We start from the raw sequence: 27,951 nt of genomic DNA on the forward strand, positions 1-27,951 counted from the left end.
TAAATGTTGAGCCCTAAAAGTTGTTTTATAAATATCACAATTCTACATAAGCAGGACTGTCATGTCCAAAAAAATAACATTTATTTTTTTCACGCTTGAAATGTTAATCAGGTCGTACTTCTTGTACAATCAGAGAGAAGAAAATAGTGGCAACAGAATTGTTAAAGAAAATGCTGTTCCTCAAGTAATGGTATATGGTCATTTCTCAGTCAGTTGGTTATGCAAAATTTAGAATGTTCTACGCTGTTGTAACAGTATAACTTTAAACCGTCCCCTCGCCCCGACCCGGGCGCGAACCAGGGACCCTCTGCACACATCAACGACGGTCGCCCACGAAGCATCGTTACCCATCGCTCCACAAAGGCCACGGCTCTTGCAGAGCAAGGGGCAACCCTACTTAAAGTCTCAGAGCAAGTGACGTAACTGATTGAAATGCTACTAGCGCGTACCCGCTAACTAGCTAGCCATTTCACATCTGTTACACTGTGAAAAGATACATAAGATAAAAGGTCTCGCTCACTGAATTGAATATTTGTTTACTTTAGTCAGCAATGTCTGTCTCCCTCAGTAATATTTACTATTGATAAACTATTTACTGTTGGCTTACAGTATTCATCCAAAGTCAGGCATATACAGTCAGCCTAGAGCAAATGTAGAATTATAAAATAAATTGCATATCACATACTGTGCACTCACCCCCTCAAATGGCAATGACAAATCACAGGTATAAAATTATATGGCTAATAAATAGTAAAAAGTGCAATTTTTAAGACGTCTGTTCCTCGTAAAGAGGTCTCCTCAGTCCATGGCTCATTTGTAGCTACAGCTAAAGTCTGAAGTTTACGTACACTTAGGTGGAAGTCATTAAAACTCTTTTTTCAACCACTCCACAAATTTCTTGTTAACAAACTATAGTTCTGTGAAGTCTGTTAGGACATCTACTTTGTGCATGACATGTAATTTTTCCAACAATTGTTTACAGACAGATTATTGAACTTATAATTCACTGTATCACAATTCCAGTGGGTCAGAAGTTTACATGCACTAAGTTGACTGTGCCTTTAAACAGCTTGTAAAAATTCTGGGAAATGATGTCATGGCTTTAGAAGCTTCATTTGAGTCAATTGAAGGTGTACCTGTGGATGTACTTCAAGTTCTACCTTCAAACTCAGTGCCTCTTCGCTTGACATCATGGGAAATTATAAGGGAATCAGCCATGACCTCAGAAAAAATGTTGTAGAACGCTCAAGTCTGGTTCATCCTTGGGAGCAATTTCCAAACGCCTGAAGGTACCACGTTCATCTGTACAAAATAGTACACAAGTATAAACACCATGGGACCACGCAGCCGTCATACCGCTGAGGAAGGAGACGCGTTCTGTCTCCTAGAGATGAACGTACTTTGGTGCGGAAAGTGCAAATCAATCCCAGAACAACAGCAAAGGACCCTGTGAAGATCCTGGAGGAAACGGGTACAAGTATCTATATCCACAGTAAAACAAGTCCTATATCGACATAACCTGAAAGGCCGCTCAGCAAGGAAGAAGCCACTGCTCCAAAACCGCTATAAAATAGCCAGACTACGGTTTGAAACTGCACATTGACACAAAGATCAAACTTTTTGGAGAAATGTCCTCTGTTCTGATGAAACAAAAATGGAACTGTTTGGCCATAATGACCATCGTTATATTTGGAGGTAAAAGGGGGAGGTTTGCAAGCCGAAGAACACCATCCCAATCGTGAAGCATGGGGGTTGCAGCATCATGTTGTGGGGGTGCTTTGCTGCAGGAGGGACTAGTACACTTCACAAAATAGATGGCATCATGAGGTAGGAAAATTGTGGATATATTGAAGCAACATTCAAGAAATCAGTCAGGAAGTCAAATCTTGGTCGCAAATGGATCTTCCAAATGGACAATAACCCCATACATACTTCCAAAGTTGTGGCAAAATGGCTTAAGGACAACAAACTAAAGGTATTGGAGTGGCCATCACAAAGCCCTGACCTCAATCCTGTAGAAAATGTGTGTGAGCAAGGAGGCCTACAAACCTGACCCAGTTACACCATCTCTGTCAGGAGGAATGGGCTAAAATTCACCCAACTTATTGTGGGAAGCTTGTGGAAGGCTACCTGAAACGTTTGACCCATGTTGAACAATTTAAAGCAAATACTAATTGAGTGTATGTAAACTTCTGACCCACTGGGAATGTGATAAAAGAAAGAAAAGCTGAAATAAATCATTCTCTACTATTACTCTGACTTTTCACACTCTTAAAATATAGTGGTGATCCTAACTGACCTAAGACAGGGATTTTTTTAGTAGGATTAAAGGTCAGGAATTGTGAAAAACGGAGTTTTTAAATGTATTTGGCTAAGGTGTATGTAAACTTCCGACTTCAACTGTATGTGTAAAATTATCCCAAAGACGTGAGGTCTCAATGCACTGACTGCACTCAGCTCTGGCGGCCCTGCATTTGAGGTCTTGGTAAGGTCTGTGTGATCCTCCCGTTTCCTCTCGATGGCGACATCAGACCCGTGGGGGTGGGGGCCTCAAAGCCTGGAAGATAAATTACATTGTTTAACTTAAGCCAGAAATGTTGTCTGAACATTAACATTTATTTAACCATCCCTTTAACTATTGTTGTCTATATATTAGCCTTGGAAATCCCAGACCTAGGGAAACAGCACTATGTGGGAGGTAACCCATTTGTCTAGGGAGACTACAGTGCCTTCAGAAAGTATTCAGATCCCTTCACTTTTTCCACATTTATTTATGTTACAGCCTTGTTCTAAAATTGATTACATAGTTTTCCCCCCCTCATCAATCTACACACAATACCCCATAATGACAAAACAATAAAATGCTTTTTTAGGCATTTTTTACATAAAAAATGGAAATATCACATTTACATAACTATTTTGACCGTTTACTCTGTACTTTGTTGAAGCACCTTTGGCGGCGATTACAGCCTTGATTCTTCTTGGGTATGACACTACAAGCATGGCACACCTGCATTTGGGGAGTTTCTCCCATTCTTATCTAAAGACCCTCTCAAGCTCTGATGGGGAATGTTGCTGCACAGCTATTTTCAGGTCTCTTCAAAGATGTTTGATCGGGTTCAGGTCCGGGCTCTCGCTGGGCCAATCAAGGACATTCAGAGACTTGTCCTGAAACCATTCCTGCATTGTCTTGGCTGTGTGCTTAGGGTCGTTGTCCTGTTGGAAGGTGAACATTTGCCCCAGTCTGAGGTCCTGAGCGCTCTGGAGCAGGTTTCCATCAAGGATCTATCTGTACTTTGCTCCGTTCATCTTTGCCTCTCCTCGCTGCTCTCCACCTTCCTGCCCCTGAAAAACATACCCACAGCACGATGCTGCCACCACCATGCTTCACTGTAGGGATGGTCCCAGGTTTCCTCCAGACATGACGCTTGGCATTCAGGCCAAAGAGTTCAATCTTGGTTTCATCAGACCAGAGAATATTGTTCCTCATGGTCTGAGAGTCTTTAGGTGCCTTTAGGCAAACTCCAAGTGGGCTGTCATGTGCCTTTTACTGAGGAGTGGCTTCCATCTGGCCACTCTACCTTAAATGCCTGATTGGTGGAGTGCTGCAGAGATGGTTGTCCTTCTGGAAGTTTTTCCCATCTCCACAGAGGAACTCTAGAGCAATCTCAGTGACCATTGGGTTCTTGGTCACCTCCCTGCCCAAGGCCCTCCCTGTCCCCTGACTGCTCAGTTTGGCTGGGCGACCAGCTCTAGGAAGAGTCTTGGTGGTTCCAAACTTCTTCCATTTAAGAATGATTGAGGCCACTGTGTTCTTGGGACCTTCAATGCTGCAGACTTTTTTTTGGTACCCTTCCCTAGATCTGTGCCTCGACACAATCCTGTCTCGGAGCTCTACGGACAATTCCTTCGACCTCATGGCTTTGTTTTTGCGCTGACATGCACTGGCAACTGATGGACTTTATATAGACAGGTGTGGGCCTTTCCAAATCATGTCTAATCAATTTAATTTACCACAGATGGACTCCAAGTTGTAGAAACATCAAGGATGATCAATGGAAACAGGATGCATATGAGCTCAATTTCGAGTCTCACAGAAAAGGGTCTGAATACTTATGTAAATAAGCTATTTCTGTTTATTTTTAATACATTTGTCATTATGGGGTATTGTGTATAGATTGCTGAGTAAATGTTTGTATTCAATCCATTTTAGAATAAGGCTGTAACATAACAAAATGTGGAAAAAGTCAAGTGGTCTGAATACTGAAGGGACTATATATTGAAATCTAATGGATTACTTTTTTTAAGCCCATTGCATTTGTTTAGGATGTATCCATCATAATAACTAGATGCTGATATTCTCAACCATCACCATTACCTGTCGTATGGCCCTGAAGTCATGGGCTGGGGCTCGTGATAGGTTAGCAGCAGGAGGGGGTGGGGGCGGAGCACCCTTTGGTTGCTTGGGCTGGAAATTGTAAAGAGATGCATTAGCTAATAGGCACAAGTCCAGTTCATGAACACAATAATGATATCAACCAAACCCTACATTGAGATGATACTCTATAAATTAAAAAGGTATTTCACTGTTATTACCTGTGGTGGCATAGCGTTACTGGGGATTGGCAGTTTGTTATTGTGGTCGTTGTACACTTTATTGGTTTTCTGCTGGGTATGGTAGCTGGTAGATGAGCAGACAGTGACATGTTGTATTAATTTAACCTTTATTTATTCTGGAAGTCCCATTAAGTTCAGAAGACCTCAATTGCCAGGTCTCCCTTGTAAGAGAGTATATTTACATTCATCAAAAGGGTAATCTTGTTGCAAGTCTTTATATATGGTCCACCTAGTGTACTCACCTAGGGAGAGTGGGGGACTGTTGTCTCTTCTTAAGGAACACAGCCACTACCCCAGCAATAGCAGCCAGGAGCAGCAGAGTGACTGTCACTGCAATGGCAATCAGTCCTTCTACAATCACACAGAGAGGGAGACCGTTATGGCAAGGTCTATGAGCTGAATACATGAAAGCACAGACCAAATCTTTTGGCAACACTTTACATGAAGATGTTCAAATACCTGTGTAGTAAAACACTAACACTCTAGTTACATTGTATTGACATGGAAAGTATTATCCCTTTCAACCACTGAAACCATGTTATAAAAAAACTAAGATTTTATGGATGTCTTTAGCAAGGTCTGAAGGGCCTACCTCTGGAGAGACCTGTGAAGCTTTCATCCTTTGTATCGCAGCCGGGAAGTAACCATCCTGGCTCACACTGGCACTCCATTTTGTGATTACACACCTGTAGTGGCACAACACAAACACACACATTATTATAATGGGTTTTCTACAATTCTATTTTATTGTTTGTGGTGTGACCTGGAAAGATCTGCCCCAAACCGAGTGAAACGGAGGACATTTGTCAATGGCCTATGTTCCTTATGTAACAGTTTAACTTTAGTACGTCCCCTCGCCCCGACCCGGGTGCGAACCAGGGACCCTCTGCACACATCAACAACAGTCACCCACGAAGCATCGTTACCCATCGCTCCACAAAAGCCGCGGCCCTTGCAGAGCAAAGGGAACCACTACTTCAAGGTCTCAAAGCGAGTGATGTCACCGATTGAAACGCTATTAGCGCGCACCACCGCTAACTAGTTAGCCATTTCACATCGGTTACATTCACCCCCCTTTCGACCTCCTCCTTTTCCGCAGCAACCCCGGTTCGAATCCGGGTCAACAGCATCAATGTAACAGTTTAACTTTAGACCGTCCCCTCGCCCCGACACGGGCGCGAACCAGGGAACCTCTGCACACATCAACAACAGTCACCCACGAAGCATCGTTACCCATCGCTCCACAAAAGCCGCGGCCGTTGCAGAGCAAGGGGAACCACTACTACAAGGTCTCAAAGCGAGTGACGTCACCGATTTGAAACGCTATTAGCGCGCACCACGGCTAACTAGCTAGCCATTTCACATCGGTTACACTTATAAGAGCCAAGGACCAAGTAAGTCCCCAAGCTCAAAAATATCAGAGACAGGGGCTGCTTGAAGCACTGTACTCACAGCATGTCCTTTACATAGTGCTGAGCAGTTGGTGACTCTAGGTCCGTAGGCTGTCTCAAAATCCACACATTCATTCTGGCTGCACACCTTGGAATAGAAGACGGGGAAATGGGAACAAGGGTTAAGAGTAAATAACACTCACCACATTAAATCTGACGTCTCATTTAATTTCCCCAAAACACAGCTAGAGGTACAAAAGCCTCATTGGGAAAAGCCAAAAAATCACTACACCTTTCCATCATTACACTTGGTCCCAGTGTCCACCTGTCCAAAATCACTGGTGTGATCATCGTAGAATGAGGCTTTGCAGTCAGAGAATTTCACCATGCGACCGTAGTTGGGGTTGTCGTTACCGTTCTTGCAGAAGAGTTTCCCACACTGCACATCTCTACACAGGAGAACAACGGGGAAATCATATCAGTGATACACTGCTTCAGTAACGAACACTATAATCTGAGTAGGAAAAACGGTCTATTAAAATAGCATGGTATTGCTTGTCGGGACTCACTGTCTCTGGCAGGGGATGTACTGGTCCTTTGAAGGCCGTCTACAGTAGGCGTAGTACAGTCCTCTGGTGTTCTGCTCATAGCAGTACGTTCTGGCGTTTTCAGCAGCTAAGGAGGGGATAACGCCCAATGTTACACAATGCGTTAGAGTAGTAGTGAAGCTACCATGTGTGTCCTCTGTCTCCACACTAATACACTACAGATGGAAAATGACAGGTATCAGTAAGGTTGCTGTGTGAGAATAGGATCCAGAAGAGTTACCTACATCACCTAAACAGATGAAAGGTGCATCGGTGTTGTTGAGACGGAAGGAAATGCTTTCACTTACATGGTCCATACATTTTCACACACTGGTCGTGGTGCTGTGGACACTGGCCGTTGTTGCAGTACCCACGTCCTCCATCACAGGGAATCCCGTTGACAGTGAAGACGTCCTCGGGACAGTCGGCTGATTTCCCTGTGCAGTATTCTGGCAAGTCACAGTCATCATGTATCATTCTGCACTCTCTGGACGAGGACAATATCTGTGGAGAGAGTTGTTGTTGCCATGTTTCGTATCACTAGCGTGATAGTCTTCCCGCAGCCGACTGCCATGACTATGGCAAGATAGTCTATAAGCTTGGTGAAAGACGTGTCAGGCTGCAACTGCACTCTGAATCTACTCTGTTTGCTGAACTAGAAGTTCAAAACTAGCCTGGCTGACCCGCAGACCCACTTGGGATACAGCAAGCTGCTTTTGCCAGACAAGTTCTAAACAATACGTATCCAAGACTACGGCATTTTTTTTATTGTGATGCTATGGAAAATATTCTCCTTACAGTAATTCCTTTACTTTTTAAGTTTCATAAAATGAGAGAGTGAAAATCAAATGTCTTTAATTTACTTATACATTTGAGTCAAACAATCTTTGACATAGTTATGCGTGTCTGCCGCTGTCCACAAGAGGGCTTTTGTATCAAAGGAACACAGAAGGAAGTAAAGAGTGGACAGAGGGAAGATCTCAAATGCAAACTCCTTGTCTCTTTCTCTAAACCCATTGGAGGAGAAGGTCAGAGGGGAGGGACCTCTGGCTTACTCATCCAATGGGTTTAAGAAGGAGATGAGGAGAGAGGAGTATGTAATTGAGATTTTCCCAGAGCAGAGGCATGGTTGAACTGTGGTCTGCTCTCACCCAGTGGTGGAAAATGTACTCAATTGTCCGATTTGTGTAAAAGTAAAGATACCTTAACAGAAAATGACTCAAGTGGAAGTCACCCAGTAAAATTCTTCTTGAGCAAAAGTCTAAACGTATTTAGTTTTAAATATACTTAAGTATCAAAAGAATGTGTAATTGCTAAAATATACTTAAGTATCAAACTACAAGTACAAATCATTTAAAATTCCTTATATTAAGCAATCCAGACCAGATAGACAAACTTAAACATAATTTACAAACGAAGCATGTGTTTAGTGAGTCCGTCAGATCAAAGGAAGTATGGATGACCAGGGATGTTCTCTTGATAAGTGGGAATTATACAATTTTCCTGAGCTGGTAAGCATACAAAATGTAACAAGTACTTTTGGGTGTCAGGGAAAATGTATTGAGTAAAAAGTACATAATTTTCTTTAGTAATATAGTAAAGTAAAAGTAAAAGTTGTAAAAAAATATATATATAAATAGTCAATTAAAGTACGGATAGCCCAAAAAACGACTTAGGTAATACTTTTAAGTATTTTTACTTAAATACTTTACACTATTGCTCTCACCTTACAGTTGTCACAGCACGCTCCTGCAGCACACTCTGAGCCCTTAGTCAGTGTGCAGCTGGTGGCATTACAGCATGGGTTTGTACACGCCTATAACAACATCAAACCATACAGTACATGTCATTTTGATAACGATTTAAATATTGTATCTCAAAATAGTCAAGCCTCTGTGTATGTGTATACTTGGACTAGATACTAAGCGGTTTCCCACTACATATTTACCCCTTAGTGTATTACACCACACTAAGACATACACTAACTAAGTAAAACAAACATTGTACTGTCGTAGGCTATCAAGAGAAACTGGAATTACAGGCATCTGAAGCAAACAAGACTTGGCAAGAGAGGAGTGGTTCAGCAAGACAGGGACATAATAAGATAGTGTCTTATCAGCCTGACTAACAGGTCTGGACAGATTGACTTGACTAAACCACTCTGTGGATAAATATAATCAAAGTTTCTTATGCCTGCTTACCATATAGGTATGGCTATCATACTGTGCATGGACATGTACAGAATAGCCTGCTGTACTATGCACAAACATGTGAAGCTTGTTGAATTTTATCAATTTGAATCACATCATTACATTACTGCCATGTCAGTACACTCATTCGAAAGGAAATGTACCAAACTTAGTAAACAGGTTTTTCTGAGGTGGGCGGTGGAGGAGATACATCAGTTATCGGGAAAGGTCTGTGCTTGTCATATACATTCCTTTTGTTTACCCCTAGCCAAGGAAAACAGGTAAGATCAGACAAAGCGTAAATCTTATTCCCAGAAGTGTTTGTCTTTATCTGTCTTGTTGAAAAATAAATGTACTCTACATTTGATCAGATACGGTCAAAGATTAAAATTAAAATTTTAGTAAAAGATAACTTTGAATAAAATATATATATATATATATTTTGTAATCACTTGAAAACCTTGTATTAACTTCATGAGAACCAAAATACTTTTGTATGATTTGAATGGTGCATTGCTGATCTAGGATAATGAGAGAAAATATACAAAAGGTGGTGTAAGGAATGTAAATGAAAGGTTCATTCACCTCCAGGGAGCCACAATCACACTGCTCTCCTATCTCCAGGAAGCCATTGCCACACACTGGGGTTGATTCCACATTCCGGTAGTCTGGCTTGTCCAGCAGACACTCAGGGTTACGATTATTCAGAAACCGGTCGTAGTTTACACTACTGCAGCTACTGAATGACTTTGGAATATCCCAGCTGAAAGAAACACTTTAGTTACCCAAATAGGCTATGTTTTCATTTAATAAAACCACTGACACACACCACTGTGCTATTGCTACACAGTCTCATGAGCTATGTTCCATGTAAATGTTTTTGCAATATGGCTGCTCTGTGTGTGTTATGGGCGGAGAACAATGCCTGTAAGTGTTCTTTAATAGAGGTTCCCTCTTCCTTGTACAACACAATCAATCAGATGGATAATCATTGACACCATTCCAATCTAGTCACAAGATCATATCTCAAAACAGTCCTTACCTGAGGGCCCCAGCCATTATACAACTATTCCCAGAACAAGCACAGGCACTGGAGTCATCGTGGTTCATACCCAGGTTGTGGCCCATCTCGTGGGCCAATGTGGCCCCTACAGCAATGGCCCTGGGGTTGTGATCCTGCAGTAAAACACATAGTTAACATTCACTAAACCTGAATGTATTGGACCATATTTCTCTTGTAAAATAGATTTTATATCAGTGAAACTGATATGGATGCATTGGTTAGTATTTACATTGCTATAGAGTATGAGTTACTGTTCCACTGTATTAAAGTGCACTACAATTGATCTTCCTTTTTGAGATTATCTACATGTTGGTTCATTGGCTAATTTACCATTTGAAATAATTACTTCCTCCATTCACATGATTTTTTTTTGCATTTCTCGTACGTATTTATAAAAGAGTTAATCTTGCAATTCAACACACAATTTCTTCTTTGGAAACGTCACTTCTTGGAAACTTGGTAAAATCTCTCCGTTGTCCCCTTATTGCAATACCACATGAAGCAACATATAGTTGAAATACCTTAAGCAAATACAGTACTATTACCACATTCAAATAATGGCAGCTCATCGTGTATGCAAATGTAGGGAGACGGTCCAAACACTTAAAAGACACACCCTATACCCTCAGCCCTCAAATTAAATGGACACTTCTGATGACGTATCATGATGTCTGACGAGTATACACTTGCAGGCCAAGGGGCGAGGGAGAAAGGAATTATTTTTAAATGGACCACCCTTGGCCTGAAATTTGTCACTTGTGTTTTCAGCCACCGGTAGCTTGTGGATGCTTTATATGCGGTAGTCAATTATGAATGCATGTCTACTTATATTAAATATATAATTACTAATATACGCATACTGTATGATAGCTAGCAAATTAATTAACTAACTAATGTTAGCCTGCCTAGCTGGAACTTCAAAAGGAAGTTTTATTTCTACAATTTCTAAAAGAGACGTGTTTGTGCCATCATGTGCATTAGTAGCACAATTTCTAACTTATTAACTTGTTGACTTCTCCATTGATGTTTTTAAGTTTTCGTGGACTTTTCTTAGCGGATGTACAATCGTCGCAAATTGAATTATGGGGAGTTTCAGGCCCCGGAGTGAACATAATTGTACACTTGTCAACTTGACTAAAAACAAGGGCTGAGGGGCTTACGTTGCAAACATCCCTTTCCTGGCTAATCATTTGGACCGTCCTCCAAGATGGCGACGGGGATTCCCCTAAGGGCATAAGGCGAGGGTAAGTGGACGAGGGTGTGACTTTTCTGAGTTTGAACCACAGCCTAGATCTAATGAAATGTACTTTACCTGCACAATCCCAACTGAATGATCTGAACATAGAGTCCCAATGAAGGCCAGACCCACCGTCGATCCCTCAAAGTCAATGCCACTGAAACACAGGGAACAAGAAACATATGAACCCCACATATGTATATATATATATCAAGTACCCATACATGTCACATACTCTTGTTATGAATTCTTAAATGTGGGTCTATCAATAATAACAACGTTCCAAACCAAGATGACCTCCTTATCAGGTGACCCATCAGCTGATTGTCACCCGACCCTATTTAGCTGTCTGACAAGCACACCAATAGAGAATGATAGAGGCCTCTAGTGTCCAAAAGCCTTCCACCATTTTAATGTAGTCAACTGGGTGGGACATCCAACTTCAATGGCTAATCTCTCCCGGTGATCTTGTTGGAGTCATGTCATTGGAGGACGTCCGGTATGCGCTCTTGTGTTATCTCCCTCGACGCAACGCAGAGTGCCTGGATACAGCCCTTAGCCGTGGTATATCGGCCCTATACTACAAACCCCCAAGGTGCGTTATAGCTATTATAAACTGGTTACCAATGTAATTAGAGCAGTAAAAATACAGGTTTTGTAATACCCGTGGTATACGGTCTGATATACCATGGCTGTCAGCCAATCAGCATTCAGGGCTCGAACCACCCAGTTTATAATCCTGTTTATCTTGTACTCAACTCATACCTTGAGAGCCTCACAGATATGTGTTTAATCAGAGAGTCAGAGATAGAGGTGAGGCACTTTAGATGAACAATTCCATTTATTTGAGTTAGCTGATTAAGTGTGCGTTGTGGGGTATCTGATGAAGTGTGCATTGTAGCCTCCTTGAAGGTGTGTCCAGGCCTACCTGATGAAGTGTGCATTGTGGCCCACTTGAAGGTGTGTTTGTCCAGGCCTACCTGAGGAAGTGTGCGCTGGGGAATTCCTAATAAGTTGTGTACATCGTGACCTACCTGATGAGGTGTGCGTTGTCATGACGCTTGGTGTTGACCAGGTCGCTGTTCCTCCACTTGGTAAAGGCGTCCAGGGTGGCACCAGCAGGGGCGGTCACTGATATCTTATCATTGTCTGTCCACACCTCCAGACCAACCAAGGCAATGAAGGTGTTGAGGGGCTTGTATACCTGCAGGCAGATTAATTGCATGGTGAGGTGAGACTCTCCCCATTAAAACAAGTAGTATTTTACCCGGACACAGATAAAGAATAGTCATGGACTAAAACAAATGTAGATAGGTTCTCCGTTGAGTTTACTTTTTTGTCCTTTTTTGTCTAGGCTTAATCTGTGTCCTGGAAACCGGCCTTAACAGTTCATTGGATAACAATTAACTCCCACAGTCCGACCATGACGCCTGCATGTTTTGGACTTCTAACCCTATAAAAACGCTATGTTTGAGCTACAGACTTCTGGGTTGTACAATTGGATTTGCCTATTTCTGCAATCAATTTCTGCAGTCTGTGCGATTAACGGGGGCTGAGCTAGAGCGGTGTTTGTGAGATAAGGTGGTGTGGCTCAGCACTTTTTACAAAACAATGTTTAGCTTTAGTTTGAGCTACAAACTATTAAAGGATATCTAGGAAAATCGGAGACTCCCATGAACATGTTTTGCTCTATGACACTCACAAGCCACACAAAGAAAGGGGTTGCTCTACATAGAAAATCATACTGTAATATACTCACATAACTGTTTGGAGTTTGTGACAGCAACTGTCACTGACTAGTTGGATATTAATTTCCCACTGAGCAAACAATTTATTTTCAATGACTTACAGCATTTATGTAAATTCATTTTTAATCAGGTTTTTGCTTTGGCTGAACGTTTTATTTATTTTTGACATGTCAATAAAACTAGTGCGTATGGCCAAGTACATCACTGGCCCTAAAAATTGCCAAAGACTCCAGCCACCCTAGTAAGACTTCTCTCTGCTACCGCACGGTAAGCGGTACTGGAGCGCCAGGTCTAGGACCAAAAGGCTCCTTAACAGCTTCTACCCCCAAGCCATAAGACTGCTGAACAGTCGCTGTTTATTATCTACAGTTGAAGTCGGAAGTTTACATACACCTTAGCCAAATAAACTGAGTTTAAATGTTTCACAATTCCTGACATTAAATCCTTGTAAAAATTCCCTGTCTTAGGTCAGTTAGGATCACCACTTTATTTTAAGAATGTGAAATGTCAGAATAATAGCGGAGAGAATGATTTATTTCAGCTTTTATTTATTTGATCACATTCCCAGTGGGTCAGAAGTTTACATACACTTAATTAGTATTTGGTAGCATTGCCTTTAAATGGTTTAACTTGGGTCAAACGTTTTGGGTAGCCTTCCACAAGCTTCCCACAATAAGTTGGGTGAATTTTGGCCCATTCCTCCTGACAGAGCTGGTGTAACTGAGTCAGGTTTGTAGGCCTCCTTGCTCACACACGCTTTTCAGTTCTGCCCACAAATTTTCTATAGGATGAGGTCAGGGCTTTGTGATGGCCACTCCAATACCTTTACTTTGTTGTCCTTAAGCCATTTTTCACAACTTTGGAAGTATGCTTGGGGTCATTGTCCATTTGGAAGACCCATTTGCGACTAAGCTTTAACTACCTGACTGATGTCTTGAGATGCTGCTTCAATATATCCACAATTCCCCTACCTCTTTATGCCATCTATTTTGTGAAGTGCACCAGTCCCTCATGCAGCAAAGTGCTTCACATTTGGGATGGTGTTCTTCGGCTTGCAAACCTCCTCCTTTTTCCTCCAAACATAACGATGGTCATTATGGCCAAACAGTTCTATTTTTGCTTCATCAGACCAGAGGACATTTCTCCAAAAAGTTTGATCTTTGTCCCCATGTGCTGTTGCAAACCGTAGTCTGGCTTTTTTATAGCTGTTTTGGAGCAGTGGCTTCTTCCTTGCTGAGCGGCTTTTCAGGTTATGTCAATATAGAACTCGTTTTACTGTGGATATAGAAATGTTTGTACCTGTTTCCTCCAGCATCTTCACAAGGACCTTTGCTGTTGTTCTGGGATTGATTTGCACTTTTCGCACCAAAGTACATTCATCTCTAGGAGACAGAACGCCTCTCCTTCCTCAGCGGTATGACGGGTGCGTGGTCCCATGGTGTTTATACTTGCATACTATTGTTTGTACAGATGAATATGGTACCTTCAGGCGTTTGGAAATTGCTCCCAAGGATTAACCAGAGTTGTGGAGGTCTATAATTTGTTTTTATGAGGTCTTGGCTGATTTCTTTTGATTTTCCCATGATGCCAAGCAAAGAGGCACTGAGTTTGAAGGTAGGCCTTGAAATACATCTACAGGTACACCTCCAATTGACTCAAATTATGTCAATTAGACTATCAGAAGCTTCTAAAGCCATGACATAATTTTCTGGAATTTTCCAAGCTGTTTAGGCAATCAACTTAGTGTTTGTAAACTTCTGACCCACTGGAATTGTGATACAGTGAATTATAAGTGAAATAATCTATGTGTTAACAATTGTTGGAAAGATTACTTGTGTCATGCACGAAGTAGATGTCCTAACCGACTTGCCAAAACTATAGTTTATTAACAAGAAATTTGTGGAGTGGTTGAAAAACGAGTTTAATGACTCCAACCTGAGTGTATGTACACTTCTGACTTCAGCTATATGCATAGTCACTATACAAATTACCTCGACTAACCTGTACCCCCGCACACTGACTCGGTACCGGTTCCCCCTGTATATAGCCTCATTATTGTTATGTAATTTTCTTCTGTTACTTTTTTTTTAATCACTTTAGATTATTTAGTAAATATTTTCTTAAGTCTATTTCTTGAACTGCATTGTTGGTTAAAGGCTTGTAAGTAAGCATTTCATGGAATGTGACAAATTAAATACTATTTGATTTGATATGATATGATTTAAAATAAAGGGCTGGACATGCAGATAAATGAAGGTCAGATAAATAAATAGGCGTTTTTGCTGGAGTCTCACGACTGATAGGGTTTAAATATAGTGAGGTTTCAGTTGAATGACCTTCACAAGGCAGAGAAAAAAACTAGTACTGCACAAGCAGAGGCAGAAGACAAAAAGGTGAGGATTATTTTTTAACATGGAGGTGTTGGGTGACCAGATAGCAGGGACATGCTCCTGTCTAGGTGCTTTTAGCGACGCAGGTCTATTTACATGCAATAGTGTTGCTTTGAATTGTATTGGGTTGCACAAAAACAGTCCGTGGGAAGCCAGAAGATAAATACAATTCCATTTCAACTTCATGTGCCGGAGGGCAGGATGGTTGGTCTAAAAAATAATATTATTAAACAGACTTTCCAAACGTGGATCTGTTGTAGACCCATTTTCTCTGTGCTTACCTCATGTCAAAATAAAAGTCCTGCACATGTGCCATATGTGGAATAAAATTTTAAACTTATGGGGAACTTTTATTTTGAGGTAAGCGGAGAGAAAGTGGGTGTACAACAGAAAGCCTGTTTAATAATATGGTCCTTTAGATATTTTGTCTCAAATTCCCCCCATCATAATGACCAACTTACTGTGCTGTTCCCACCGGCACAGTAAGTTGGAATGGAATTACATTTCACTTCTGGCTTCCCATGGACTGTTTTTGTGGAACCCAATACAATTGAAAGCAACTCTAGTGTATGTAAATAGACCTATGTTGCTAAAAGCACCCACTGTAGGTCCTGTTGGGTATCTTATATGGGATTTACTGGCAGTTTGCTAATACTGCCACCTTGCAGGGACTGACTCACCATGTTGACAAAGTTGACCACTTCAAATATCCTCTTACGCAGCTCTCTGAGGTTACTCTTCATGTTCTTGTACTGAAATAGCATCATGTTTTAGTACACTCACAAGAGAACAGTGGAAATCCTGTTTCACAATACATTGCTCACTACTGACTCATTAGATACTGTATACTGAACAAAAATATAAACGCAATATGCAACAATTTCTAAGATTTTACTGAGTTAATTTAAAGAAATCAGTCAATTGAAATAAATCCATTAGGCCCCAATCTATGGATTTAACATGACTGGGAATACACATATGCATCTGCTGGTCACAGATACCTTAATAAAAATAGGTAGGTGCTAGGATCAGAAAACCAGTCAGTATCTGGTGTGACCACCATTTGGCTCATGTAGCGCGACACAGCTCCTTCACATAGAGTTGACTGTGGCACGTGGAATGTTGTCCCACTCCTCTTCAATGGCTGTGCGAAGTTGCTGGATACTGGCGGGAACTGGAACACATCCCAAACATGCTTAATGGGTGACATGTCTGGTGAATGTGCAGGCCATGGAAGAATTGTGTACAGATCCTTGCAACATGGGGCCAGGCATTATCATGCTGAAACATGAAGTGATCGCGTTGGATGAATGGAATGACAATGGGCCTCAGGATCTCTTCATGGTATCTCTGTGCATTCAAATTGCCATCAATAAAATGCAATTGTGTTCATTGTCCGTAGCTTATACCTGCCTATGCCATAACCCCACCGCCACAATCAGGCACTCTGTTCACAACATTGACATCAGCATACCACTCACTCACACAATGCCATACACACTGTCTGCCATCTGCCTGGTACAGTTGAAACCGGGATTCGTCTGTGAAGAGCATAATTCTCCAGTGTGGCAGTGGCCATCGAATGTGAGTATTTGCCCGCTGAAGTCGGATACAACGGCAGTCAGGTCAAGGCCCTGGTGAGGACGACGAGCAAGCAGATGAGCTTCCCTGAGATGGTTTTTGACAGTTTGTGCAGAACTTCTTCGGTTGTGCAAACCCCCAGTTTCATCAGCTGTCTGGGTGGCTCATCCCAGACCATTCTGCAGGTGAAGAAGCCAAATGTGGAGGTCCTGGGCTGGCATGGTTACACATCGTCTGCGGTCGCGAGGCCGGTAGGCCATACTAACAAATTTTCTCAAACGACGTTGGAGGTTGCTATGGTAGAGAAAGGAAAATTCAATTCTCTGGCAACAGCTCTGGTGGCCATTCCTGCAGTCAGCATTCCAATTGCATGCTCCCTCAAAACTTGAGACATGTGTGGCATTGTGTTGTGTAACAAAACTGCACATTTTAGAGTGGCATTTTATTGCCCCCAGCACAAGGTGCACCTGTGTAATGATCATGCTGTTTAATCAGCTTCTCGACATGCCACAACTGTCAGGATTATCTTGGCAAAGTAGAAATGCTCATGAACAGGGATGTAAACAAATCTGTGCACCACATTTTAGAGAAATAAGGTTTTTGTGCCTATTGGAACTTTTCTGGGATCTTTTACTTCAGCTCATGAAACATGGGACTAACACATTACATGTTGTGTTTATATTTTTGTTTATTATAGATATAGGTTGTTTTGATCTAAATATAATTAGGTCAAGTAATGGCCAATTAAATAATGTTAACGAAATATTGAAGTATGAAATGTTCAAGTGTATTGTGTTGATTCTGGTAAAGGTGGGACTTGTATTTCTGATGTATTTGTCTGCAAGTTCTTACCTCACGGTTGTCTGCAACGAGGATGAGCTCAACATACTTTTGCTGTTGAAGTAGAGATGGACCCTAATAAACAGGAAACCATTGTTGTAATATATATTGTTATTTTCTTTTTAGGAAGGAAGTGGAGTGTGCTCATCCAACTTGAGTCGAGGTGCAACCCCAAAAATGGGATCATCATTGAAAATAAAATGGCACAACCCACGCTTACCATTAAAAACTCAATGTTTTTTCAAGCAAAGTTAAAAAGGTTGACGTTTCAGCTATCAATGGCCTTCATTAGAACACATCATTTCCTGTTCTGCTATTTCTGTTTTGATGTGAGATACCACATCAGACTATATTTAAATTGGGAAATTTCAAATATATTAATAGATTGTATGTCTTACTGAGGCTCGAGAGCGGCTCTTGCTAGTTATGGGAGGGTAGTCTGCATTCCAGCTAGTGTTGGTGACTCCACACACCACAGGCTTGGAGCTCTGGTCCTCGTATTTCAGCACTGCGTGATCGCCATCATCCCCCCCTGACAGAGGCTCAATCAGGTACCTTTGGGCGGCTGTTCTGAAATAACCCCTAAAATAAAAACATATAATAGACATGACACAACTGATTTGGGGTATAAAATAGTGTTTCACTGTGGACTTACACTACTGGTCAAAAGTTTTAGAACACCTACTTATTCAAGGGTTTTCTTTATTTTTACTATTTTCTACATTATAGAAATACATCAAAACTATTAAATAAAACATATGGAATCATGTGGTAACCAAAAAAGTGTCAAACAAATCAAAATATATTTTACATTTGAGATTCTTCAAATAGCCACCATTTGCCTTGATGACAGCTTTGCACACTCTTGGCATTCTCTAAACCAGCTTCACCTGGAATGCTTTTCCAACAGTCTTGAAGGAGTTCCCACATGTGCTGAGCACTTGTTGGCTGCTTTTCCTTCACTCTGTGGTCCGACTCATCCCAAACCATCTCAATTTGGTTGAGGTCGGGGGATTGTGGAGGCCAGGTCATCTGATGCAGCACTACATCACTCTCTTTCTTGGTAAAATAGCCCCTACAAAGCCTGGAGGTGTGTTGGGTCATTTTCCTGTTGAAAAACATATGATAGTCTCACTAAGCCCATACCAGATGGGATGGCATATCACTGCAGAATGCTGTGGTAGCTATGCTGGTTAAGTGTGCCAATTCTGAATACTTTACAGACAGTGTCATCAGCAAAGCACCCCCACACCAGAACACCTCCTCCTCCATTCTTTACGGTGGGAAATACACATGCGGAGATCATCCGTTCACCCACACCACATCTCACAAAGACACGGCGGTTTGAACCAAAAATCTCCCATTTGGACTCCAGACCAAAGGACGAATTTCCACCGGTCTCATGTCCATTGTTTGTGTTTCTTGGCCCAAGCAAGTCTCTTCCTCTTATTGGTGTCCTTTAGTAGTGGTTTCTTTGCAGCAATTTGACCATGAAGGCCTGACTCACACAGTCTCCTCTGAACAGTTGATGATGAGATGTGTCTGTTACTTCAACTCTGTGAAAAATGTAATTACCCTACAATTTCTGAGGCTGGTAACTCTAATGAACCTATCCTATGCAGCAGAGGTAACTCTGGGTCTTCCTTTTCTGTGGCGGTACTCATGAGAGCCAGAGCCAGTTTCATCATAGCGCTTGATAGTTTTTGCAACTGCACTCGAAGAAACTTTCAAAGTTCTTGAAATGTTCCATATTGACTGACCTTCATGTCTTAAAGTAATGATGGACTGTCGTTTCTCTTTGTTTTTTTGAGCTGTTCTTGCCATAATATGGATTTGGTCTTTTACCAAATAGGGCTGTCTTCAGTAATCCCCCCTGTTATAGCTGTCGCTCTCCTCATCCTCAGATGAGGTGAGGAGAGAAGGATCTTCGGACCAAAATGCGGAGTCAGGGAAATAAGCCATTTTTATTACAAATACGACGTAGACTAAACAAAACAAAACACTTTCAAAACTTACAAAATAACAAAACGATGTTGACGCAACCTGAACATAAACTTACATAGACAAACGTAAACTCACGAACAGGAACGTACATCGAAACAAAACGAACAGCCAAACAGCTCCAAAAGTGAATACATCGAACATAACGAAGACATCACAGGAGACAATCACCCACAAACAAACAGTGAGAATGCCCTACCTAAATATGACTCTTAATTAGAGGCAAACGCAAACCACCTGCCTCTAATCAAGAGCCATACCAGGCAAACCGAAACCAACATAGAAACAGAATAACATAGAATGCCCACCCAACCTCACGTCCTGACCAACTAACACACAAAAACTAACATAAATAGGTCAGGAACGTGACAGTACCCCCCCCACAAGGTGCGAACTCCGGACGCACCAGCACAAAGTCTAGGGGAGGGTCTGGGTGGGCATCTAACCACGGTGGTGGCTCAGGCTCCGGGCGCGGTTCCCACCCCACCATAATCCATCCTAGCCTCCTCCCTCCAAGCATGTCCACCCTCTTTCTTCCCCCACAAAATCCTCTTAATAACACATCTAATAATGACAACACCGGGACAGAGAGATAAATCAAGACAGAGGGATAGATAAGAATATAGAAGTAGATAAAGATAGAGAGGGAGATCAGGATAGAGGGGCAACTCCGGACTGAAAGGCAGCTCCGGACAGAGAGACAGCTCTGGACTGATGGGCAGTTCTGGGTATCTAGCCTTTTCAGGCTGAAGGGCAGCTCATGGCTGACTGACGACTCTCGACGCTCATGGCTGGCTGACGGCTCTCGACGCTCATGGCAGGCTGACGGCTCTCGACGCTCATGGCAGGCTGACGGCTCTCGACGCTCATGGCAGGCTGACGGCTCTCGACGCTCATGGCAGGCTGACGGCTCTCGACGCTCATGGCAGGCTGACGGCTCTCGACGCTCATGGCAGGCTGACGGCTCTCGACGCTCATGGCGCTCTGACGGCTCTGGCTGCTCATGGCTCTCTGACGGCTCTGGCTGCTCATGGCTCACTGACGGCTCTGGCTGCTCATGGCTCTCTGACGGCTCTGGCTGCTCATGGCTCGCTGACGGCTCTGGCAGATCCTGTCTGATTGGCGGCTCTGGCAGATCCTGTCTGATTGGCGGCTCTGGCAGATCCTGTCTGGTTGGCGGCTCTGGCAGATCCTGTCTGGTTGGCGGCTCTGGCAGATCCTGTCTGGCGGGCGGCTCTAGCGGCTCCTGTCTGGCTGACGGCTCTAGCGGCTCCTGTCTGGCGGATGGCTCTGTAGGCTCATGGCAGACGGGCGGCTTTGCAGGCTCATGGCAGACGGGCGGCTTTGCAGGCTCCTGGCAGACGGATGGCTCAGATGGCGCTGGGGAGACGGATGGCTCAGATGGCGCTGGGGAGACGGATGGCTCAGATGGCGCTGGGGAGACGGATGGCTCAGGCCGGATATGGCACACTGTAGACCTGGTGCGTGGTGCCGGAACTGGAGGCACCGGGCTAATGATAAGCACCCTCCTACTAGTGCGTGGAGCAGGGACAGGGCACACTGAACTCTCAAAGCGTACTCTATACCTGGTGCGTGGTACCGGCACTGGTGGCACCTGGCTGAGGGCACGCACCTCAGGACTAGTACGGGGAGAAGTGACAGTGTGTACAGGACTTAGGAGACGCACAGGTGGCTTAGTGCGTGGGGCCGGAACTGGAGGCACTGAACTGGATACACGCACTATAGGGAGAGTGCGTGGAGGAGGAACAGGGCTCTGGAAATGCACTGGTAGCCTAGTGCGTAATGTAGGCACTGTAGGTACTAGGCTGGGGCGGGGAGGTGGCGCCGGAAATACCGGACCGTGCAGGCGTACTGGCTCTCTTGAGCATTGAGCCTGCCCAACCTTACCTGGTTGAATGCTCCCGGTCGCCCTGCCAGTGCGGCGAGGTGGAATAGCCCGCACTGGGCTATGCAGGCGAACCGGGGAAACCATGCGTAAGGCAGGTGCCATGTATACCGGCCCGAGGAGACGCACTGGAGACCAGACGCGTTGAGCCGGCCTCATGACACCTGGCTCAATGCCCAATCTAGCCCTACCAGTGCGAGGAGGTGGAATAACCCGCACTGGGCTATGCACACGTACAGGAGACACCGTGCGCTCTACTGCGTAACACGGTGTCTGCCCGTACTCCCGCTCTCCACGGTTAGCCTGGGAAGTGGGCGCAGGTCTCCTACCTGCCCTTGGCCCACTACCCTTTAGCCCCCCCCCAAGAAATTTTTGGGAGTTACTCACGGGCTTTTCGGGCTTCCGTGCAAGACGTGTCCCCTCATAATTCCGGTTACGAGCTTGAATCTCCGGCTTCCATCCACGTCTCCTAGCTGCCTCCTCATACCAGCGCCGCTCCGCCTTCGCTGCTTCCAATTCCTCCTTTGGACGGCGATATTCCCCTGGTTGAGCCCAAGGTCCTCTACCGTCCAAAATCTCCTCCCAAGTCCAAAAGTCCTTATTGCTCCGTCGATTTTTCCCATACCGCTTGGTCACATTTTGTTGGTGGGTGATTCTGTTATAGCTGTCGCTCTCCTCATCCTCAGATGAGGTGAGGAGAGAAGGATCTTCGGACCAAAATGCGGAGTCAGGGAAATAAGCCATTTTTATTACAAATACGACGTAGACTAAACAAAACAAAACACTTTCAAAACTTACAAAATAACAAAACGATGTTGACGCAACCTGAACATAAACTTACATAGACAAACGTAAACTCACGAACAGGAACGTACATCGAAACAAAACGAACAGCCAAACAGCTCCAAAAGTGAATACATCGAACATAACGAAGACATCACAGGAGACAATCACCCACAAACAAACAGTGAGAATGCCCTACCTAAATATGACTCTTAATTAGAGGCAAACGCAAACCACCTGCCTCTAATCAAGAGCCATACCAGGCAAACCGAAACCAACATAGAAACAGAATAACATAGAATGCCCACCCAACCTCACGTCCTGACCAACTAACACACAAAAACTAACATAAATAGGTCAGGAACGTGACACCCCCTACCTTGTCACAACACAACTGATTGGCTCAAACGCATTAAGAAGTAAATCAATTCCACAAATTATCTTTTAAGAATGCACATCTGTTAATGAAGCCTCATGAAGCTGTTTGAGAGAATGCCAAGAGTGTGCAAAGCTGTCATCAAGGCAAAGGGTGGATATTTGAAGAATCTCAAATATAAAATATACTTTGATTTGTTTAACACTTTTTTGGTTACTACATGATTCCATATGTGTTATTTCATAGTTTTGATGTCTTCACTATAATTCTACAACATAGAAAATAGTAAAAATAAAGAAAAACCCTTGAATGAGTAGGTGTTCTAAAACTTTTGACCTGTAGTGTATATGCTGTAGAAATGTGGGGCTGCCTACCTGAGTCCATCGCAGGTGCTCATGCTAACCGTTGACTCACTGTCATTCACAATAGTGCCGTGGTAGTAGCAGTGGTCCTGGAGAAGAGAATTAATTAAAATGTTTAAGGGCCTTCTAATCAAGACACTTCTACACAGCCTCCTGCTACCTATCAAGGGTTTGTTATAATCACTTACTACATCCTGAGGTGTAGACGTGACTGGTGTACCATCCTCAGTGTAGTAAGTCTCACTATAGTTGTTGGTGAGTAATTCACTGAGGGAACCAAAATAAAGTTATTCATTACATTATTTCATCAGGCACCTACATGTTCAAAGGAATTCATGCTGTGGTAAAACAAAATTGTGTCATTCCATTAATGACGCTTGACAATGATGCAGTGTGTGATTGTAAAGGAGAACTGAAAATTACACTGTAGTAAGACAGTTCTCTACATACTGACCGTTCTTGTTAAGGAGAATGAAGAAGCATGTGATCATTCTACTGATGTTGTGTGAGAGGTTAACATTTTGGAGAAAAAGATTGAAGGAGGCTTTTTTTGCTAGAGTACATACCCATTCTTCTCCAGATGCATCTCAATGTCTTTCCCACCCACTCTCATTGCATACTTCATAGTTTCCAGTCTGGATGACTGGTGGAGAGAATTAGGTCACACTTTATATGGATAGTTTACTATCAACAAACTATCTGTTGAAAAGCAACTGCTTGCTACGTTTAGAGATAGGGTTAGGGTAAGGGTTAAGTTTAAGGTGAGGGTTAGTAGATAGTTGGTTCAAATGTTACTGATAGACTGTAGATACTTTGTAGAGCATCTATAGATGGACTATCCAAATAAAGTGTTACAGAGAATTAGGATTAGTTGATACCCTAGATGCAGTATAATATCTCCTCACTACATTAACATCGTTGATCTTCCACCACTTTATTACAAGCATTAAACACAGTTGTTAACAAATAATATTTTGGTATTGGTGTGTATTTCACTTCAAAACAGCTCCTGTGCAGGTAGGAAGAACAGGAGAAGACTTACTTGTGTTTCTCTTTTCTGCAGAGAATGTAGCCTGATGGGTCGGACCACCTCATAGTCGCTCACTCCTTCAAGAGGACCATGACTCACTGTAGGGCGATAGAGAGAGAGATGGAGTGGTAGAGAGATGAGAGAGAATTCAAGAATGGACCCACTTTGTCTATCCCCACACTGATCCTATCTATTCTAAACATAATAACCTGGATAGGATGATGTTAACACGCTTGTCTCCAGGCATTGACTGGTCCAATGGTAAGGATCAGTCAGGTGGCAGTATAGCAGTGTTTTGCCCTTGAACTGCAGTAGCAAAATCCCGGCTTTCCATATATAAGTTACTCTATTGAAATTCCTGATCTCCTGAACATTGCATTTTGATCGTCTGGTTGTTCATCAACTTCCAGCCACTTCATCCCCTCAGTCCCTTGTGCAGCCAACCCTGTAATTATGGGTATGGGTTATTCCATTGTGTGTGTCTACCAAACCATGACAAATTAATGTGTGGTGCGTACACTAACAACATAGTTGGACCTTTGGTTGAGCTACGGCAACTATCTTGTAATGAAAGCTTCTGCTGACTTGGCCCTATCTTTTAATAAGCGAGGGCTTTGGCGGAACTTTAATGATTTTCATTATTGTTTACACATTGTTTCTTCAAACTACAGTATGAATACCGCAGATACACAATGAACACAGGCTGTTTGACCCTTGCATACGATAATAGACTGTGATAGACTTGCGTCCTGTCCAGGGGGTGTACTTGTACATCAGGCTGCCTTACTCTACAGAAACAGGGCATACTGTAGGCTCCTGCTCCTATGAGCATTCCAGCAATAATTATATTATATGTATGTTATGTTTTGTTATATGTTATGTTTTGTTTGTGTATGAAACAAATGGATACAGATGCTTCGTTATTGATGCCCTTTCTTGTTCTCTGTCAGGCCTGTTTTGATTTGTACTTGACCATGGCCATTGAATTGCAGTACATATCCACTGCTTTGTGATTGGGCCACAGAGGAACATTGGGAATTATGTAATTATATTGGTCATTTCGTTTTCCAGTCACTTCCACCTTTGCGCAATAGCTGTGAAATGAGGTTATTATATTGGTAAACGTATGTCACGCGCTGACCGTAGAGAGCTTTTTATGTCTCTATTTTGGTTTGGTCAGGGTGTGATTTGGGTGGGCATTCTATGTTCATTTCTATGTTTTGTATTTCTTTGTGTTTGGCCGGGTGTGGTTCTCAATCAGAGGCAGCTGTCTATCGTTGTCTCTGATTGAGAACCATACTTAGGTAGCTTTTTCCCACATGGTTTTTGTGGGTAGTTATTTTCTATTTAGTGTTTTGCACCTGACAGGAATGTTTCGGTTATTGTCTTTGTTATTTTGTTCTTAGAGTTCAGTTTCAATAAAAAGCATGGACACTTGCTGCGCTTTGGTCCACACCTTCTTCAACAGATGACCATTACAACGTATGGGTATTTTCAAGTGAATTTGCATGATTTGCTCACTTTTTAATTGTATGTTTTACAACGAACTGTTCACATTAAAACAAACAATACTGAGCAAATGAGGCAATCTCATTCCATGTCTCTACTTATTGGAAGAGCTAAGTTTTTGAAATACTGGCAATGCCCAAGACAATCAGGGGGAATTTACCAGATAATGCAATTATCTCTGTTTTCATTCAATCCATTCCTTGGATTTATTCATTACGGAAACTGTTTACCGTTTAAGAACCAAACGGAAGCAAACAGAGCAATATGATCGTTTCTATTGGACAAATTCAGGAAGCTCCCCCCTCGTTTGATTCGGGTTGCCTCCATTTAAGAAAAATGTTTTTCAACAAAATGTGCGTAACGAATGCACCCTACGTGTGCCAATACTTACTAACACTACTACAATGATGTTTCCCAACAGTTGTTATGAAAATGAGTCTAAGTTAAGGTTTCATCACTAAGTGTATTTACAGGGGCTTACAGGTAGTACCTGCCTGACTCACCTCACCTGATCAGGTAAGGAGTAAGTGAGAGAACTGAGAAATGTGGCATTGTTGTGGTACAAAGTCCAGTTTCTGTCACACAATTTCACAAAAAGTACTCGTTATGTCTGTTTTCTGTCCATATTCATTGACTGTAATTACTACTGTAACTATTATACTATATAGCACGGATAGCATGATAGCACTGTCTAGTGCTCTGTCGGTGCCACAGGTTTTCATCATGACTTTCTGTATTTCCAGAAGCCATGAAAGAAACAAATGGAGGAAAAGTAGTTTCGACTGAAATATACACCGATTAAAGTGGATTTAACAAGTGACATCAATAAGGGATCATAGCTTTCAGCTCGATTCACCTGGTCAGTCGATGTCATCCTAATGTTTTGTACATGCATTGTACTTTGGCTGCTATTTCGGATTCTGTTAACAAATCCATGGGGAAATCTGAAAGCTCACATAGACTTCCAATTTAAACAAAACATTTCACTCCCTCAGAAAAACATATACAGTAGAGATATTCTTTGCCCCTCTTCATCTAAATATTTTTGCTTCAGTATTAAACAACTCATATTATATTTATTCCTCACTTTAGAAATCCTTGTTTTACTTTCTCCCATGAAAATATCTTTACAGTCACTGTAGTAGTCTGAATAAAGTGCACTGAGAAGATGGCTGACGGGGGTTAAGTTAACCTGTCATTGTATTGTGTGGAGATGAGTGTATCCAATGACTTACCTGAGAGATTGAGTGAAGCAGTTAGGGTAAAGATCCACAATATATGTTTCTGTGCCATTGTTGACTTGCAGACAGCTGCTAAAACAGAATAGAGTGACTGAGGGGCTTTATAGGTTACATGGCTGCATGCTCATGTCATGTTATCTACCGTCCACAGGCCACACCTTATTAGTATCACAGCCACTTCCTGATTGTAATAGCTAGTGTACACACAACTTGCTACAGTGTGTCTGTCCCAAATGGCACCCTGTTCCCTATAAAGTGTACTGCTTTTGACGAGAGCCCTATGGGCCCTGGTCAAATGTAGTACTCTACAGAGGGAACGGAGTGCCATTTGGGATGCACACAGTGACTTGTATAAACACACTCCAGGTTAATTGAAAGAATGCAGGGGAAAATACCAGGTACCAATGGTGTTGAAGGTGTTTACACAACATTCTTTTTGCATAACTTTGGCTTTTTTCCTGTAACATTCCGTCCTACCAACATACACACGCATGCAAACACACACACACACACAATGGTAACAGTTAGAAAATATATATTTGTCAATTCACTTTTAGAAAGAAGTGCATCTTCATAGAGATAAAAATAAATGAGTTTAAACCAGTTTCTGGAGAAGCTATGTTCCCACTGTTCCCTTTATCATTACAATACAGAGATTAGTAGCAATAAGTTAATACATTTCTATTTGTACCGTTTTATTTGGAAGACTTAGTTCTCCTTCAGCTTGCCTGAAACCCATGAGTCAGCTTGAAACAGCTTGTGGTCTGTATGATGATGATGATGATGATGACGATGATCACTGTCAATTTCCTATTTAGGAGTTTCATAAAGCATTTTACTTCTGTTTTCTCTGTTGCGATTTACTTTTCAAATATAGCCAAGACAATTCATTGTCCATGTCAAATAAAGACTCAAACCCTATCAGTAGCAGTTTTGATGCCCAGCGTCTCTCACCCACTAAACACATGCTTAGATCACACCCAAAATACTGACACGTCTGAGAAGACAATAAGGTTGTCTCTCACACTAGAGAGGGATGGCCAGGCCATTCCAGAACACTGGGGAGAAATGTATGCTGTGTCCCTGGGGATCTAATAATA

The 27,951-nt window shown here is 42.5% G+C and overlaps 1 protein-coding gene across 1 annotated transcript; it reads right to left on the reverse strand.

The window, feature by feature from the left end:
- Positions 1–57: 57 nt before the first annotated feature.
- LOC129826562 (zinc metalloproteinase-disintegrin-like brevilysin H2a) lies at positions 58–26,971 on the reverse strand. The gene is made up of 22 exons (XM_055887442.1): positions 26,846–26,971; positions 24,114–24,199; positions 23,638–23,714; positions 23,260–23,338; positions 23,084–23,160; positions 18,042–18,225; positions 17,656–17,718; positions 15,903–15,974; positions 12,119–12,288; positions 11,160–11,241; positions 9,827–9,960; positions 9,370–9,547; positions 8,322–8,411; positions 6,904–7,099; positions 6,578–6,683; positions 6,301–6,457; positions 6,070–6,156; positions 5,210–5,303; positions 4,860–4,968; positions 4,597–4,681; positions 4,379–4,468; positions 58–2,557 (listed from the first exon to the last, which is right to left on the reverse strand). The coding sequence occupies exons 1-22, from the start codon at positions 26,901–26,903 to the stop codon at positions 2,528–2,530; spliced, it is 2,304 nt and encodes a 767-aa protein (XP_055743417.1). The 5' UTR covers positions 26,904–26,971; the 3' UTR covers positions 58–2,527.
- Between the last annotated feature and the right edge of the window lie 980 nt (positions 26,972–27,951).

The sequence above is a fragment of the Salvelinus fontinalis genome, chromosome 28 (assembly GCF_029448725.1).
Source record: "Salvelinus fontinalis isolate EN_2023a chromosome 28, ASM2944872v1, whole genome shotgun sequence".
NCBI classification, from domain to species: domain Eukaryota; kingdom Metazoa; phylum Chordata; class Actinopteri; order Salmoniformes; family Salmonidae; genus Salvelinus; species Salvelinus fontinalis.